The sequence below is a fragment of the Lutzomyia longipalpis genome, chromosome 2, assembly GCF_024334085.1.
Source record: "Lutzomyia longipalpis isolate SR_M1_2022 chromosome 2, ASM2433408v1".
Lineage (NCBI taxonomy): Eukaryota > Metazoa > Arthropoda > Insecta > Diptera > Psychodidae > Lutzomyia > Lutzomyia longipalpis.
In genome coordinates, this window is record NC_074708.1 from 23404503 (window position 1) to 23421898 (window position 17396).

The window sequence follows — 17396 nt, forward strand, 5'->3', positions numbered from 1 at the left end:
TTCTTTTACTAAAATATGTATAGAATTTTCTTAGAATCGTTAGAAAATAAATTTTACTTAAAATGCGAACAACTTCAGACGTCATTTTGGTGAAGTGACATAACAACAAAAAATTGTTTACATTCAAGAGCGAAACAAAAGTCCTAAAAATGAACAGTTTTCATTAATTTCCATTAACAGTTTTCATTGAGCATTAATTAATCAACAAGAAACAAGATCTGTTTGAGAAGATGAATTGTGTGAAACAGGAATGCGTTGAATTGTGTAGGATATGCGAATCAACGGAAAATCTTGTTGATATTTACTCGGAAACATTCAATCACATCAACTATAAATTAAACAAAATTGTCGATTTTACGGTAAGTAAATTTTATTTTGTAAATAAAAAGAGAAAGTAAAATTTTACCTCATTCCAGGATAGTTCAAATCCTCGGCTAAAATTTGTTTGTCTTTCCTGTTGTGCAAAAGTCGAAAATGCCTATGAATTCAAAAGTCAATGCGAAGAAACCTACAAAAAATTATTGCACCAAATTACAAACAAAAGCACTGATGATTCTGATAACCAATGCGAAGACAACTCGATTTCCCCAGAAAATGATCAAGAAACAGACGAAGAGAACAAAATCAAGAAGTATGATAGATCAATGAATTTTGAAATTGAGGAGGAGAGAAAATACTCTGATTGCTTTGAAATTATTGATATTTCGGATGAAAATGTTCAAATCAACAATTTACTGCATCTCGAAATGCTACCGGAAGTTGTGGAATTCCTAAATAATCGTCAAAAGAGGAAGGACAATGAAAACTTAAACCCAAAAAACGATTTGAAGGAACCTTTCAAAACTACTAAAGTTAATCAGGGCAAACCTAAAAGAAAATATGTGAAACGTAAGAAAATATGTTCTACTAATCAAGAGGATGAAGATGGGAAACAGAAAAATGGCGAACAAAAAGATGGCGAAAAAAAAGATGGCGATCAAACAGACGACAAAGGAGAGCAAAAGGACGCCAATGAAAAGACAACAGCAAAAAAATATGCCTCTAATCGAATCTATGAATGCGCTTTCTGTGGGAAAGTTCTAAAGAAGAGACAGAATATTTGGGATCACATTAATATTGTACATTTGAAGAAAAGTCGATACAAATGCGATATTTGTGGAATACAATTCAGATATAATACCGGTTACTACGTACATCGGAAAACACATTTTTTGCCAGATGGATCTCGAAGAGTATTAAATGACACAAAAGCTTGTGAAGATATTCTTAAAGTATCCTGTGAAATATGCGGAAAGTGTGTTAAAAGAAACAGCCTGAAGAGTCACATGATCACGCATCTTTCGAAACCACGACCAAAAATTATTCGATATGTCTGCCATATTTGCGGATATACTGCACCCGCTAAAACCCAATATGTGCAACACATGAATATTCATTCTGAAGATAAAACCTACAAATGTGACAAATGTGGTAAAGGTTTTGCACAGAAGGTATCACTAGTATTTCACATGAGAACCCATACTGGTGAAAAGCCGTTTGCGTGTCAAGTTTGTCCAAAAACATTCGTATGTAAAGCCCATTTGAGGATACACACAAGGATTCATACAGATGAGAGGAATCACAAGTGCCAAGTTTGTGAGAAAGCCTTCAGGGTTTCAACTGCTCTGAAATTGCACATGAGACTTCATACTGGAGAGACTCCATTCCAATGCCCCAACTGCTCTAAGAAACTACAATTGCGAAGATCCTTAATGTATCATATGAAACACTGTACTGCTCAAAAGACTGCTGAATAAATAAATCTATAGTTTTATTCGTTTTATGAATATCTATTACAGAGCTTACACCTTGTATTGGCCTATTTTATACTTCCTTACCCTATTTCATTACGATCGGACCAGCCGTTTTGGAAGAATCCATTTGCCCCGAACAAACAGACATGACTTCAATAAAAGGTGAAAATAAATTGTAACCGACTTCAGGCAGTTGTAGTGACATTTAAGCATTTCATGTTTATTTTGGTTTTTTATAATTTTTATTACCAAATAAATCTTGTCTTGGAGACGCATTCTCGTTAATTATTATGAAATAATACACTATCAGTTATGTCCTTAATAAAACAAGAAGTAATGCGATTATGTAGAGTATGTGAATCAACAGATTTCCTTGTTGATATTTGTTCAGAGGGTTCAGAGGATATTTTGAGAACAAAACTCCATTCAATTGCTAATTTTCAGGTAAATAATTAAAGAATATTAACTTAATCCAGACATGCAATAAAATTCTATATCTTTATATTTGTTTCAGGACAAATACAGCTTCCTGCTAAAATATATTTGTTATTCTTGCATTCTAAAACTAGAGAATGCTTACGATTTCATAAAACAATGTGAATTCACATACAAAAAATATGTGGATCAAATAGAATATAAAACATTAGATGAAAAACATTTTTGCAGTAATTCCAACATTACAGATCTTCCTGAACACTACTGTGAAGATAGAATTGTTACCAAGATGAAGAAAGACATAAATGAAGAACCTATAAGTGGACTAGAAATCAATGAAGGTTATTGTGATGTTATTCCACCAGAACTATCATACCAACATCAGAAAAGAGTTAAGAACGTAAATATCAGTCGTTCTTATGAATGTGATCTTTGTGCGAAGAAGTTTGGTACCAAGAAAAAACTGGAATATCACATTGAAGGATATCATTTGAAATTAAAACGATACACATGTGATATATGTGATGCAAAATTCCGATATCAATCCACAATGTACAAGCATAAACATATTCATACTCAAGAGACATTTCCATGTGATATTTGTGGAAAAATTTTCATTACCAAAGCCTACATGCTGAAACACAAGACTGCTCATCAGGATATGCGAAAAAAGAAGCATAATTTACACCTTTGCCACCTCTGTGGACAAGGAACGACGAGCTTGAATCACTACATTGAACATTTGCGCCTCCATTCAGGACTAAGACCATTCAAATGCGACAAATGTGGCAAAGGTTTTGCTCAAAAGCAAGGATTGAGACTCCATTCTAAGACACACAGCGATGCTAGGGAATTTGCATGTAATACGTGTTCAAAGGCATTCCGCAGGAGTTCTCATCTCAAAAATCATCTTGTCACACATTCAGGAGCTAAGAATTTTGCTTGTAAGATTTGTGATAAAACTTACACTACAGCTGGTAGCTTGAGTATTCATATGAGACTTCATACAGGTGAAAATCCATATCAATGCCAAAATTGCTCAACCAAGTTTCGCCTAAGGAAGACTTTACGAAGTCACATGAAAAAGTGTACGGATAAAAGTGAAAGTCCTAGTTAATAAGACAAAAATCGAAATTGTTTTTATTCTTTTAAAATTATAATGTTGCAATAAAAGATATTAACATACTTTATTTATCTTTTTCTATATAATTAATCGAAAGAAGATCAACAAAGTTCGTTAGAAATAGTAAATTTTTAAAACTTTTCTATTATATATTTTTTCCTACAAGTCCTACAATGAACTTCTTCAGTAAACTTCATGCATATGGAGAAAAAATTGACATTTAGTGGCATAAACAAGAGAAGCAAGCTGTGAAAAATTTTTACGTTATAATTTGTTTCGTAAAAATGCTACAAATGCGTTTATCTACAAACTCTTCGGAGAATAGTCATCAAATGGACAAGATGCCCTTTGTAAAGCAAGAAGCAGTGGAGTTGTGTCGAATATGTGAGACAGTGGACAATCTCCTTGACATCTCCACTGAAGAATTTAGTCACCTGTATGAGAAACTCCACAAAATTGCTGAGTTCGAGGTAAATATATTTGGTAATTTAATAATTTAGTTATCAATGTGATTAAATGGGATCCTTTGTTTATTATGATATTGTTGAAATTTTATAATATTCATTGATTTATAGGGAGAGTCAGCATGTCGACTAATGCGGCCATGGCCGTTTATTATGAGGGTTAGGTTATAATGGGTACAGTTGATTACATATTACACATAATGTTGTAGAAGAATGTAGGCAGGTAAAATTGTGACTAGACTGTCTCGTATCAATAATATGTTGAACTGATCTGTTTTGTAATTTAAAAATATAATTTGGAGTATAATGGTTACAATTAAAAGAACAAGTCCTAGGTCAGGATAGAATAGACAGCATTATTTGTCAACAAGGATTTTTGTTTTAAAGATGCATCAAGATAACTAAGAATGCTAGAAAATTACTCATTGAAGAACTTACTAGATCAAAAAATACTTATTTTAAACTATCAATTATCTTACAGGGTGATTACAGCGTTTGGCTGAAATTTATTTGCGTTACCTGCGGAACGAAGCTTGAAAATGCTTTCAATTTTAAAATTCAATGCGAGGACACATTCAAGAAACTCGTTACACAAATGGAAAACAACGTTGCAGATCCCTTTTTTGATAATCCTTTCAATGAAGACTGTGACCCGACGAAAGAGGAAATTTCCGAAAGTATTGCACAACAGAGAGCGAAATCATTTTTTGAAATTTACGAACTCCCAGAATCCAATGTAGAAAATAACAGTCATACCGCGATGAATCGCAATTCCTACGACCAATCTCAGTTACAACAACAAAACTACAATCAAAATTTAATGGATAAACGAAGAAGTTTCACAAATAGCGCCTTCTCAGGAGGAAGTTCCCTTAAAATGGTTGCAATGAGGAATGCGGAAAAGCCCAAAAATCAATTTTCATGCGCAATATGTAGTGAGACATTTAAGGAGAAATGGAAAATGCGGGAACATATGCAGCGAGTACATATGGTTAAAAAACGCAATATCTGCGGTAATTGCGGTGAGAAACAATGCGTTTGCAATGCAATGTCGAGGCACTCACAAAGAGGCACTGAAAAGCCATTCCAATGTAACGTCTGCGGGAGAGGCTTCAGAACGAAATCCTACATGGAATTACATGAAAAGGAACATGATGTATCGTCAAAATTGCGATCACTACTTAATCAAGGTACTTCAAGTGCCTATGAGCAAATGGAGCAAATGGATATGTACAACATTATGCCTCAACAGAATGAATCAGACTCTGCAAAAATATACAAATGCCAATACTGCGATAAGGCCTTCCACCGACGACAAGGACTGAGGATGCACTATCAAATACACACCGACGAAAGACCCTACCCGTGCACTTACTGCGAAAAACGATTTAGATGCCGTTCTCACCTCAATCGACATATCTATACTCATACGGGTGAAAAGAAGTACAAGTGTCTTGTTTGCCACAAATCCTTTACACAATCCGGCAGTCTAAGGATTCACATGAGGATCCACACGGGAGAACTCCCGTATGAATGCCAGAATTGCCTAATGAGATTTAGAGTACGCAAAACACTGCTGAATCACGTCAGTAGATGTCCTCCAATTAATCAAGAAAGGTATAAATGAAGGATGTGCTATTGAACAGTTTTTCTTTACAAACTGACACAACATCACCTTCAATAAAAAAAAAATGTCATCAGTTTGTGTACACAAGTATTGCAGAATTACAAAACATCATTATTTCAAGACTATTACCCCACACTGTATGTTACGTTGAGAAAGAGAAATGTAAAATTAAATTAATTTTATAGAATATGAATTAATCTTTTGTAAATGTCTAATTTGTTCTGGGTCATGTTCTTAAGGTCTTCTTTGCGGCATCATCAAGGTAAGTATTGTAATTCTTTTTTTCTAGAATCAGATTTCTTCATTTTTTTTTCAATAATTTGATCCTTTGAGAAGAATTTAGAATAAGAAATCTTGAGATTCTTAAAAAACATCGAAAAACGTTATTTTGAATTATTACTACACCTCTGTCACCTTCAGACAAGTTTTGGGTGCCATGTTTGATATTTTTTTTAGATAAACATAAACACACAAGGACCAAATAAATAGTGTTTTGTGAAGATGTTGCGTTCGCGGCCACGAGAAAATAGTTTACAAAAGTACAAATCACCACAGAAAGCAAATCATGCAAGAGAAGAAGTTGCAGAATTATGTAGGATTTGTGAGGAAACTGAAGGCCTTGTCGACATTTCCACTGAAGAGTTCAGCCATCTGAATGAAAAACTTCATCAATTTGCTAATTTTGAGGTAATAAGACTTGATTTTTATTGTATCTCTAAGACCCTAAAGAGTATTCTAAATTAATACAGAAATTGATTCTGTAGTAATGTAGTAAGTTCTATCAGAATAAAGAATATTAGAAAATTATTTGATGAAAACATTGTCAATGTCGTCGGGCTGAGGCTATGGTAGCTACAGTCAAATATATTGGAAAATACGAAATCTTTTTATAAGAATTCGAATCCTTCGTGCATCCTGATACTTTGTATTAAAACAAAAATTATGCTCCTTTCAAGTAAATTTTTATTTTTCTTTAAAAAAAACAAAGCTTAAACCGAACAGAAAGATTTTTGAGAATTTTTAACGATGGGTTTGATTCTGTCAAAAATCTCTTCTTTAAAAGTTTTAAGATTTTGATATAGTTGATGTTTTTAAATCAATCTATTGTCGTTCAGTCAAAGAGATCCTTAAAGAGCCCTGGAAAAACAATTTTCCTCTATAAACACAATTAAAGAAAAGAATACCAAAAATCTTAAAACTGAGAAATTGTATGAAAAGGAAAAGATTTTTATCAAAATCAACCCCAATGTTAATTTAAATTTTAATCCTATTCCAGGACGCCAATAGTTATTTGCTGAACTTCATTTGCGTTTCCTGCACATCAAAGCTGGAATATGCGTTTGATTTTAAGGTTCAATGCGAAGAAACGTACCGAAAGCTAATTGACCAAATTGCAAATAAAAGCCTAACTCACCCCATTTTCACTACTTCCAATGAAGTCCACCAAATAGACTCAAGTTCAGATGAGGGTGAGAATGATGGTTCATACACGGAGGGAAGTGATATGGAAGATATGCTAGAAGGACTAAGAAATCAGAAAATCATCAAATATCGAGATTCTGATTTTTCAATCGCAGAGGAGGACATAACCAAAGATCTAACCGAACTACCTGAAGAACACGGCACTCCAAAGGATTCCCTCGTTGTTGCTTCTGCAGTGGTGGATGTGGAATATGGAAACTCAGACGATGGACCACCAACGTACACGTGTAACATCTGCGGGAAGGGCTTCAAGAGACAGTCCAATTTGAGGAATCACATGGACGGTGTTCATTACAATCGAAAACGCTGGGAATGCAATGTTTGCGATGCAAAATTCACCCACTATATATCACTAAATCTTCACCGAAAGGTCCATGATGGCGAAACATTTGCCTGTGACATTTGCGGAAAGGAATTCACGACATTGGTTTATATGAAAGCCCATCGAAATACGCATTCGGGACCAATTGGAACGGTCAGTGAAACATATAAATGCGAAATGTGCAATCACGAGTCTACCAATAAGAGTCAACATTTGAAACACATGAGCCTTCACGAAACAGATAGACCCCACAAGTGTGAACACTGCGGGAAAAGCTTCCTGCGCAAGCAGTATCTCTACGAGCACTACAGGATCCACACGGGTGAACGACCATTTCCCTGCCATATCTGCAATAAGCCTTTTCGCTACAGAACACATCTTAGTCGACACCTCAAAACCCACACCGGAGAAAAGATGTACAAATGCCAAGAATGCGATAAATCTTTCATGCAGTCCGGTACCCTAAAAGCCCACATGAAAGTACATTTTCGAGATGAAGATGAATTTCTTGACCTCAGTGACTAAAATGGAAACACGCAGGTTTTTATGTAACAAATCTATGATTTTCATAATCAAATATTTAATTTAATAAGTTACTTTTTAGTTTAGAGATGCACAAGTATGTGCAGAGCAAAAAAAAGGAACCATATATACTAAGAAATTTGAAGTTAATAAATTGATACAAAATATTAAAAATATTTTTACTAAAATTGGATCAAATTAGAGCTGATCTTATCATCCGAGATGGAACAAGCCTTAACATTGCGTTAAGACTTCGGAAGACTTTTCTTTTGATTTGGTAATAAATGAAAGTGAAAAGGATGCAAGGATATGAAAGACCCTTACAAATCATCCAGAGAAGAGCTTCCAAACTCTCCAAATATAGGGACTGGATTACAACTTAAGAAAATCAGTAAAACAGACATGTACGTATACATACCTTTAAAAACTGACGTTTAAAGATGGAAATGTAGATGAGTTATTGTGATCCTTGACAGCGTCCAGCACTGAATCCATTCAAGCTTTTACCCCACCAATTTATTTGCTTTATTACCAGAAGGTTAGTCTTCCGGATCGATCGACCATATTGGTTGATGAAGATCCTCAGATTCAGATTTGTTTGAGGTGACCGCAATTATAGTCTCTTTCAGTCCACTGCAGCTAGAGTAAGTTTATTGTAGAGTTAAAGATGCTCAAGATACTGCTGACTGCAATTAATTCACTTTTTGTAAGGTTGTCTCTTTGAATCTCTGTGGATCCTATGGATTGTAAAAAAAATGCATAAAGAGCACTTCAAAACATAGGAAATGGGGTATCAACGGTATCAACTCACTTTGTATGACGTGTCGTTTGATGAGATATTCTGCTATTCTTCCCTCAAATTACTTCTCCTTTCACGTTCAATTCGATTATTTTGTTTTTCTTCTGCTTTGGATGAAAGTGACTTCAATTGGGCGTGAAGAAAAATGGCGGTGTCAACTGTGTGCAGCTGGCAAGCGTCCCTGAAGATCCTGCAATGAAAAGAACATACCTTATCGCATTGAATCTCACCAAATTCACACTTCTAACACTTAATTAACCTTTTCTACTCTCTTATTTAATGAAAAAGTTAAGTTTTTAGGGACGAAATTAAACAAAAAAATCACGTCGCGCATTTTCAGTTTTATTTACCACACTGAAGTTTTACCCCAAAATAACGTAGGAGGTGTTCACCGTTAAAAAAAATTAAAATTCAACGTAAAATGAGCTACCGCGAGCAGTTTTTTTCGTAGAAATATGCTTACCAGGATCGAATTTCTACACGTTTTCTGGAGGCAAGGATTCTTCAACAGAAAGTAACAAAAAATTACCATAAATTGTGAAGTTAACTTGCATCCCGGTAATTATACGTACTTATAGAACCTTCAGGTCAATGGAAAAGATTTTTCTTCTGCTCTCGAGCAATTTTAAAGTAAAGACGTGAAGAGTTTTTCCAAAGTTTTTCACAAAATCACTAAAAGATCAAAAATTTCTATTAGGGGTGACCGGGGCTAATAAAGTCACTTAAGGGTTTGGAAAAAGCTTAAAATATATCATATTTCCTAGCTAGATAGAACAAAATGATCTTGTAGGGTTGTAGGGCAGTAAAGGAATTGATGGCGGAATGTATGAAGGATGATCCTCTATCGCAGAACAATTTTAACCCATTCCATCTTGTAGAGGATCAAAAAACATTGAAGAATCGCGAGAGAAACTCCCCAAAATCCACTGGGATCACATCGAAAAGTGCAAATAAAAATTGCCAAAAAATTCAAATATTGCGACGCCATTCGACGTTTTTTTCCCTATAAAAAATGTTTCAAAAGTTTTCTGTAGACTTGTCGCTCATTTTCTGTAGAGTTTTTTTCTAGTCAAAATAAATGTTTATTTTTTCGTTTCTGGAGTGATTTCTACATCTGAATCTGTGAAATCTTCTGCTTCTTAGAAGTCTGTGCATCTAATGATACTCTCAAAGCACTGAGAAAACAAACTAATTGCGAGTTTATTGCTGTGAATAATTTCATGAGACTTCCGGATGTCTTGACATTGTAGCCTCCTCGAGAGTGGATGCAACAAGGAGGAGGACATGGAATTTCTGTTCACTACCCATTGATTCAATTTCAATGTGCCGGAGCAAATCTTTCGCTTCCGGAAGTCCCAATTTCTACAGCAAAACCTCGTGGGCATTCTGCAGAAAAGAACTCTGAGAGGCAAAATGAGAGTTGAGAATCACTTTTGTCAGCTCCAGGAAGTCATTGCTCTTGGGAAAGATGTATGGGAAGACGGTGATGAAGATTTTGTGGACTTGCTCAGTGTTCCAATCTCAGAAGGAGACTTTCAGGAGCAATGTCAGAAATGTCTTCCGTGCTGGTCATGATTTGCTTGATGACTCCGTCGAATGTTTCCGGATACTGACTACTAAACTGATTTCTACATCTGAATCAGGTATATTGCGCTGGATGGGATTCAACTCGGTAAGATTTGCTTAAATTCTCACTGCCAAAAAGCCCCAAAAAAATGTAAAAATTACTTGTTTTGATTTGCAAGGGGCTGGTTCTATCAACCTCCCTCAGCTTCATTTCGCTGTGCATCACCTGATTTAGATGTAGAAATCACTCCAGAAACGAAAAAATAAACATTTATTTTGACTAGAAAAAAACTCTACAGAAAATGAGCGACAAGTCTACAGAAAACTTTTGAAACATTTTTTATAGGGAAAAAAACGTCGAATGGCGTCGCAATATTTGAATTTTTTTGCAATTTTTATTTGCACTTTTCGATGTGATCCCAGTGGATTTTGGGGAGTTTCTCTCGCGATTCTTCAATGTTTTTTGATCCTCTACAAGATGGAATGGGTTAAAATTGTTCTGCGATAGAGGATCATCCTTCATACATTCCGCCATCAATTCCTTTCCTAAAGAAATGAGCTATTCATTTCGCTTTATCTATTTGGAAAATATGTTATTTTGACATTTTTTAAAACCCTTAAGTGACTTTATTAGCCCCGGTCTCCCCTATACGTTAAAAATTTAAATGTTCCACGGAGCAAAAACATAGAATCACTGTAAGTAATTTGCGGCCAACTTCATTGCTATACAGTGTTGTGTGTCACTTCTCCATATTTTGTCGGCTCAAAAATTGCTTTTAAAAATTAAGCAAAAAGTGGCATTAAATCTGCAAAAATGTTTCGACCCTACCTGTCCCAGAGTTCTTCAGGAAGTGGTCGTTTGGCGGGGAAGAAATCTTTGGTGAAAGAAGAGGTTGTGGAGTTGTGCAGAGTTTGTGAGACGGTGGAAAATCTTGTTGACATTTCAACCGAGTCGTACAGTCACTTGAATGAGAAATTGCACAGGCTCGCTAATTTTGAGGTAAAAATTGTAGCGCCCGACAGCGAATATTAACCTGCTCATAGAGTGAGTACCATTAGATTGGCGGTAACTGTAACGACTGCCCACCCCTAGGTGACGGTCTTCTGCCCCCAGGTTACAAACCCTCAAATAGGCGAGAGAATATGAGAATCCACAAGAGAATGAGGAGAGCACTGAGAGAGTAATTAGATGAGAGAGTAGCAAAGAGTGCTAATGAGTGTAGAGAGAGTTAGTCGGAGTTCAGCCTTGTGCGGGTATGGCTGCAAGCTCAAAGTGCTCTGTAGATAAACGTGAGGCGAGGGTGGAGGTTACTGAGGGAGTAGACCAGATCCCCCTTGTGGTGCCCCCCTAAGCTGGGCGCCACAAAATAAATTGATATTGGTCCCTAATCAAGACTTCAACATCTTATTATTTTATTTTTAGGGAAATTGCAGCTACTTGCTGAATTTCATTTGCAAATCATGCAGTCTGCAGCTGGAAAATGCATTCAGTTTCAAGGCTCGCTGCGAAAATACTTACAAAAAGATTATAAGTCAAATGATTATCAATACTGTTGACCCACTAAATGCTGATCCGCTGGGAGATGCAGCAACACAAAATTATGGTAATGTTAAAAAGGAAGACAGATGGACCGACGACGATGACTCCCCGGCTGAAGACAGTGACAATTACTTCAATGATACTCCTCAAGACTTTATGGAAAAAACTGAGGAAATAAAGAAGGAAACAGTCAAAACGAATAATAAAAAGAAATCATCAGGATATACGTATAAGCCGAAGAAACGGGGAAAGATGGTATGGACAAAATTGCCGGATAATTATGAAATTATCATTGATAAGAGACGTAGATGGACGTGTGCGATTTGTGGGAGAGCATTCCAGGAGAAATGGATCCTGAAGAATCACATTAAAGGTCTCCATAGTTCCGACAAACCACATGCGTGTGATTTGTGCGACAACAAATACTCACTGAAGTCTGCACTGAAGAGGCACAAAATGACGCATGAAGATGCCCAGATTCCCTGTGATGTTTGTGGGAAGACATTCAGGAATTTGCTGTACATGAAGAAGCACCGGAAGCACAATCATTCAGGAGAAAAACCACCCAGACCAAATTCCGGAACACTCATTTGCCAGACTTGTGGTCATGTGGCAAAGAATAGGAATACCCTCGTAGCTCATTTACGCATCCACGCGGGTACGAAACCCTTCAAATGCGAGGTGTGCAAAAAGGGTTTCCTGCGGAAGCAACAGCTGGACGTTCATAGAACTATCCATTCCGGCGAGAGGTCATTCCTTTGCCATCTATGCTCCAAATCATTTCGTGTGCGTTCCCATCTCAATAGTCACATTGAAAGCCACAATGCTGTACGGAAGCATAAATGCAATTTCTGCGATAAATCCTATTCCCAAACATACAGCCTGAAGTTGCACATAAAGAATGAGCATACCGGTGAACCACGCTATGAATGCCCAAAATGTTTCATCAAGTTCCGTGATAGGAAGGAGAGAACATGTCATACGATGGGTTGCTCAGGAGTACCACCCGCGGGGCCACCTAAAGAGGAGGAGTCAGTACATCCCAGTGGTGCAACAGTGATCGTTAATTCAAATCAGATAGCACCAGCAGTACCAGTAGCAGTAGTCCCAACAACTTATCATGATAATCATTCTATGAGTAATGCAGAATATTTAACACAATTATAAATTTTAATTTAGATTGTTCTGTCGTCTGTTAATGAGACAAAAAATCAATTATAAATCAATCAGACAGAATGAACCCTAAGATTGAAGTAAATTCATTAAGGGGTGACTTAATTAGCCCCAAACGCCCGTATCAAGCCACACGAAGAATTATTCATGATTTTTTTTAAAAGAATCATGAACATTTATCTTAAAAATAGTAGATTTTTTTATGTTGCATGTTCAATGAAATGTCAAAGAGAAACATTAAATATACATAAAATTTAACTTCTTTCATTCTAAATCTGCCGTAGAGACTCTATAAAACCCAAAATGGCCCAGTAAGAAAAGAAAAAGAAAACACATTTAATGATTTTCTCACAAAATTTAATATTTATATAAAATATTTAAGCAAAAAAGTGTATAAAGATAAATAAATAAAAAAGGTGTTTTTTGGGGAAATCACAAAGCATTGAGTTTGAGAAGAGTTCAGGAAAAAAAAACATGATTTTCATGGAAAATGTGTTGGAAAGGAAAGGAAAATGATCGAAAACGCAAAAGGCAGTGTTGTGGTAAAACAAAAAAAAATGGCACAAGAAGTGCCTCGAGGAAGATAGAAAAAAAATGATCAAAATATCAATGCACCATCCTCCGTTTTTTGTTGGGGGGAGATTCGTGACTAGAGGGTGGACACCTGCATCAACAATCATCAACAATTACCTCCATATCATCTCGGCACTTGGGTATGTAGAGTCCAATGCAGTTGCATTCCCAGATATTCTGTGGATAGCGCTCCACACTCGTCCACTGATTCGTCTCCACGTCGTAGCACTCAATCACGGAGCGCGTTAAATCGAACATGGAGTCCGAGTAGAAGCCGCCGATTATGTAGATTTTCGTGTCAACAGCTACAATCCCGGCATGGAAGCGAGGTGTGGGGATGTGCGTTACCACCTCCCAGGTACATGAGTCCTTATTGTACACATCAATCGTGTCAATGAGTGTCCGCGTGTCGGCCATTGAGCGTTCCGTCCACCCACCACACACGTATATTCGATCATTAATGGACACCATCATGTGGTCAGCACGTGGTGTGAGCAATGACGGCAGTTGCTCCCACACCTGCATCTTGGTGTTGTAGCGGAAGAAGGATGATAACACGCGATGCCTATCGAGGCCACCTGACACGTAGAGGTAGTGATCTTGTGCTGCACCCGCATGCTGCGTTCGATTTCCCGGTAGCATGGGTATGTAGGTCCATTTGTCCGTGCTTGGGTCATAACACTCCGCCGTTGCACCCTGCTGATCAACCAAATCCCCGGGATCCATATCCTCTGCGTCATCCACCTCACTCGCTCCACCCACAGCGTAGAGAAATTCTCCGACGAAATTCAGCGAGAAGCGACATCGATCTTGCTGCATTGGGGCAATTGTTGTCCACGAATTGGACATTGGGCTAAAGCGGAAGCCAAAGGGATGAATATATTCTTTCAGGCACACATTGTAGCATCCCCCGACAACGTACAGCTCTGAAATGCAAAAGGTAAGTTTGAAAAAGAATTACAATTTGCTTTACATAACTCCATACTTTCACACTAAAAGAATTCTTTAAAATAGAAAAAAAACTCACCATTCCTTAGCGTGGCAATGCCATAATTGCATTGCTCAACATGCGGAATGGACGTGAGGTGTCTCCATTTTTTCACGCTGGGCAAATAGTATGTTATATCATTGGTGATCCCTTCGAGACCAAATCCACCGACTTTTATTAGCGCCAATTCCATTCCTCGTGAATTAATGAGGGCATTATCCTGATTTCCCGCAGGTACTGCAAGTCTCTTTTGCGCTTGTGCCAGGTTCTTCGTGAGCCCATACAGTGAGCTGTTGGGTGAAACTCCAGCCGCCTGGAGTGTCCTTTCCATGTCCCCCGATGAGACCTCAGCAAGACGAACAAGACCCAGCAAGCGATTGCACATTCGCACATCGTGGAGAGTTTTATCGGACTTCTTAATCCACTGCAGCACAATGCTGAGTACAACAACCTCTGAGCAATCAACGGGGTAGTCACAGGCAAGAATGTGTTCAAGCTGATGCCGTGCTAGTACGCTAATTTCGTGCGTCTTGACGAATTCACTAAGGTGAGCACAGATGTAGCGATACACCCGTTGACGCAACTTATCCAACGAATACATCTCAGCAATGCTGACAATATCAACGCAATTGTCCACATCTAGCTGGGACTGGAGGTAATTTGAGCACGCCTCAACCACAGCATCCAGCTGAATGTGACTCGCAGCCGAAAGAACATCCTGCACATTGGCTAAATTCAATTCGAGCTTCGATGTGTACGCATACTCAAGGAGAAGCTCAATCCCAGCAGCAGTTACTCCATTCAAGCTTATCTCATTCTGCTGCGACTCCTTCATTGCATCCGTAAACATCGCTCTGAAGTACTCACTACATGATGCTAAGACAGCACGATGGGCACGAAAAGAGCGCCCATTGGCTTTTAATGTTATATCAATGAGATGTCCTAAATTCATTCAAAGAGAAACAGAAAAAAATAAATCAGTGTTGGAGCTGTTAGAGAGAATAATCGTATAAAATGGGGGTGAATAGGACTATAAAGTGAATGTAGTCTTTGAAAAGTCTTGTACAGACCTCCTAAGTCTGATATTCAGGAGATTCAGTGGAAATTTAGCCTCAGATTTTCTTTTTTAAAGCTCAAGTTACAAAATCCCTTCTGAGCTTCTTTTTTGAACAGATATTCAGATATTTCCAAAAGGATAATTCTTATTGGTCAAGAATTGTCAAAACCTTCGAATCCAAAAGCTCTAAGGTCGTTTACTAGCCAGATCAATTTCTTAACGTTCCCAGTAAGCCTTCAAGTAGTTTAGTTAATACAATATTAGTTAGTTAACTCTGTTAGTTAGTCAAGTCAGTCATTTAAGTAGTTCAATTTGAATTTCGGTCTTGAATCCGAAGCCTCAACAGAGAAATGAAATTAATCAGCCTATGATCAGATCAGGCCAACAAATGTTCAATAATGATTTAGTCAATGAGATTGATTAATCAATGATCAATTAATTAAAGGAATAATTCCTTTTGTCGGTAGTTTTGGTAAAACTGTCGGTAATTTTGGCAAAAATGTAGGTAATAAAAGTAAAAGTGTAGGTAAATTTGGTCAAATTGTCAATTAATTAGTTGATTTAGTCAATCCAATGATCAATTATTGACCAAGAATTGATCAATCTCACGTTAATGCTGATTGTTCAATCATTGATCCTCTATGTGGACTCAATATTGAATTAATTTTAACTCAATCATTAACTGATGTTGGGATTGATCAACTATTGACCAAATATTGTTCTTCAAATTTTTTTTTAACAATCAGTTGATCAACTTGCGCTCAATTAATGATCAATCGATATTGACAATCAATATTAGTCAATATTTAGCTCAATAATTGATCAATTATTGGCAAAACTTGTTTTGTCGTGACTTTAAGTTCAAAGTTAAATCATTTGAATCATTTTCATATAAGAACGTGTCCTGCTGTTCCTATTCACCCCATTAAATTAAACTTCTCATCACCTTTTAGTCTCAGCTCATTGAGCCCATTTAGGAGGGTATTTGTGTGTGAGAGGGACTCAAAGAAGATCGTATTGAGTGCTCTGTCCAGCATTATGATCCATTCATGTGATGGCTCTTCTCTTAATTAATTAGATTAAATTAAATTAGGGGGGAAAATGCGATCTTCAGGTCACAGCCCCAAAATTATCTGTAATTAATGAATGAAGATATTTAGATGAAAAACATTTTCAATTGCACTTCTTTCACATTTTTTGCAGTACTTTTCAACTTACTCAAGTAGCATGGGAACCTGTATTGTGTTGCCTTGGGAATCACCAAGACGTGCAGAATGACGAAATTGTTCACGCTGAGCACTGATGATGACGCTTTATTGTGCCCTTACTTTCAAATCTAAATCTTTGATTTTTTTTGAAATCTTCACTTTTTCTTTACTTTTTGAAATAAGAAAATTGAGAAGATTTGTTCTCCTTTTTCTTGCAAAAAAAATTAGGAACTCTCGCGAGAAATTATGCCAACTAGTGCTGGGGGGCACACATACAGCGAAGAATTGCTGCGAAAAGTTGTAAGTCAACAAATAAAGTGCACTTCAACACAAAGATTGAGTCAACAAAAAGTAGGACATACGAGCAGCGTCTTCTAAAATACAACTTTTCACACTATTCACTAAATCTTTCACTTAATTTCAAATGCAAACCTTCATCGATGATTTATTAGAATTAGAATTTTGTAAATTGTTCGAAAGGAAGAGTTGAATTTTGAGGTAAAAATTGTATAAAGTTATTTGTGTGTATGTGCCATTTACAAGAGGTAAAAATTGATCCCAACAAAACGAAAAGTGCCGACTCTCTGCCGAAACAATCAGAGGTACTTTCGATTAAAATCTGTCTACAATTTTGTCTTCAGTTTCAAAGTGACTGTGAGACATCCGTTGAGAAAAAGGAGTTTATGCATCATAATGGAACATATAAGCTTGGAAAATTTGTCGT

The 17396-nt window shown here is 36.8% G+C and overlaps 6 protein-coding genes across 6 annotated transcripts in view; 4 read left to right on the forward strand and 2 right to left on the reverse strand.

The window, feature by feature from the left end:
• LOC129789677 (rab GDP dissociation inhibitor alpha) overlaps positions 1 to 8278 on the reverse strand; it is a 38836-nt gene extending 30558 nt beyond the window's left edge. Inside the window, exon 1 of the mRNA XM_055826679.1 lies at positions 8187 to 8278. The gene's annotated coding sequence lies outside the window, so the exon portion shown is untranslated. The remainder of the gene's footprint in view (positions 1 to 8186) is intronic.
• On the forward strand, positions 87 to 1813 carry LOC129789662 (zinc finger protein 37-like). Its single transcript, XM_055826654.1, has 2 exons — positions 87 to 359; positions 417 to 1813. Exons 1-2 carry the CDS (start codon positions 231 to 233, stop codon positions 1794 to 1796), a joined length of 1509 nt encoding a protein of 502 aa, XP_055682629.1. The 5' UTR covers positions 87 to 230; the 3' UTR covers positions 1797 to 1813.
• On the forward strand, positions 2008 to 3418 carry LOC129789705 (zinc finger protein 62 homolog). The gene is made up of 2 exons (XM_055826711.1): positions 2008 to 2237; positions 2308 to 3418. The coding sequence occupies exons 1-2, from the start codon at positions 2106 to 2108 to the stop codon at positions 3343 to 3345; spliced, it is 1170 nt and encodes a 389-aa protein (XP_055682686.1). The 5' UTR covers positions 2008 to 2105; the 3' UTR covers positions 3346 to 3418.
• Positions 3565 to 12840, forward strand: LOC129789264 (zinc finger protein 107-like). The gene is made up of 6 exons (XM_055825917.1): positions 3565 to 3821; positions 4297 to 5432; positions 5682 to 5704; positions 6894 to 7703; positions 10922 to 11133; positions 11557 to 12840. The coding sequence occupies exons 1-6, from the start codon at positions 3636 to 3638 to the stop codon at positions 12838 to 12840; spliced, it is 3651 nt and encodes a 1216-aa protein (XP_055681892.1). The 5' UTR covers positions 3565 to 3635.
• Positions 5855 to 7942, forward strand: LOC129789688 (zinc finger protein 234-like). The gene is made up of 2 exons (XM_055826691.1): positions 5855 to 6129; positions 6719 to 7942. Exons 1-2 carry the CDS (start codon positions 5944 to 5946, stop codon positions 7769 to 7771), a joined length of 1239 nt encoding a protein of 412 aa, XP_055682666.1. The 5' UTR covers positions 5855 to 5943; the 3' UTR covers positions 7772 to 7942.
• A 346-nt stretch (positions 12841 to 13186) lies between the features above and the next one.
• Positions 13187 to 17245, reverse strand: LOC129789629 (kelch-like protein 26). The gene is made up of 5 exons (XM_055826603.1): positions 17035 to 17245; positions 16683 to 16960; positions 16411 to 16597; positions 14447 to 15349; positions 13187 to 14345 (listed from the first exon to the last, which is right to left on the reverse strand). Exons 3-5 carry the CDS (start codon positions 16499 to 16501, stop codon positions 13516 to 13518), a joined length of 1824 nt encoding a protein of 607 aa, XP_055682578.1. The 5' UTR covers positions 16502 to 16597; positions 16683 to 16960; positions 17035 to 17245; the 3' UTR covers positions 13187 to 13515.
• Between the last annotated feature and the right edge of the window lie 151 nt (positions 17246 to 17396).

What these genes read in the sequence shown, in the direction of transcription:
- LOC129789629 (XM_055826603.1), bottom strand. Translation starts at nt 16,501, where the DNA reads ATGCTGGACAGAGCACTCAATACGATCTTCTTTGAGTCCCTCTCACAC. An exon ending in CAATGAGCTGAGACTAAAAG is followed by an intron (nt 15,350 to 16,410) that starts GTGATGAGAAGT and finishes GAATGAATTTAG; the next exon opens with GACATCTCATTGATATAACA. An exon ending in CATTGCCACGCTAAGGAATG is followed by an intron (nt 14,346 to 14,446) that starts GTGAGTTTTTTT and finishes TTTGCATTTCAG; the next exon opens with AGCTGTACGTTGTCGGGGGA.
- LOC129789688 (XM_055826691.1), top strand. Translation starts at nt 5,944, where the DNA reads ATGTTGCGTTCGCGGCCACGAGAAAATAGTTTACAAAAGTACAAATCA. An exon ending in ATCAATTTGCTAATTTTGAG is followed by an intron (nt 6,130 to 6,718) that starts GTAATAAGACTT and finishes ATCCTATTCCAG; the next exon opens with GACGCCAATAGTTATTTGCT.
- LOC129789662 (XM_055826654.1), top strand. Translation starts at nt 231, where the DNA reads ATGAATTGTGTGAAACAGGAATGCGTTGAATTGTGTAGGATATGCGAA. An exon ending in ACAAAATTGTCGATTTTACG is followed by an intron (nt 360 to 416) that starts GTAAGTAAATTT and finishes ACCTCATTCCAG; the next exon opens with GATAGTTCAAATCCTCGGCT.
- LOC129789705 (XM_055826711.1), top strand. Translation starts at nt 2,106, where the DNA reads ATGTCCTTAATAAAACAAGAAGTAATGCGATTATGTAGAGTATGTGAA. An exon ending in ATTCAATTGCTAATTTTCAG is followed by an intron (nt 2,238 to 2,307) that starts GTAAATAATTAA and finishes TATTTGTTTCAG; the next exon opens with GACAAATACAGCTTCCTGCT.
- LOC129789264 (XM_055825917.1), top strand. Translation starts at nt 3,636, where the DNA reads ATGCTACAAATGCGTTTATCTACAAACTCTTCGGAGAATAGTCATCAA. An exon ending in ACAAAATTGCTGAGTTCGAG is followed by an intron (nt 3,822 to 4,296) that starts GTAAATATATTT and finishes ATTATCTTACAG; the next exon opens with GGTGATTACAGCGTTTGGCT. An exon ending in ACAGGCTCGCTAATTTTGAG is followed by an intron (nt 11,134 to 11,556) that starts GTAAAAATTGTA and finishes TTTTATTTTTAG; the next exon opens with GGAAATTGCAGCTACTTGCT.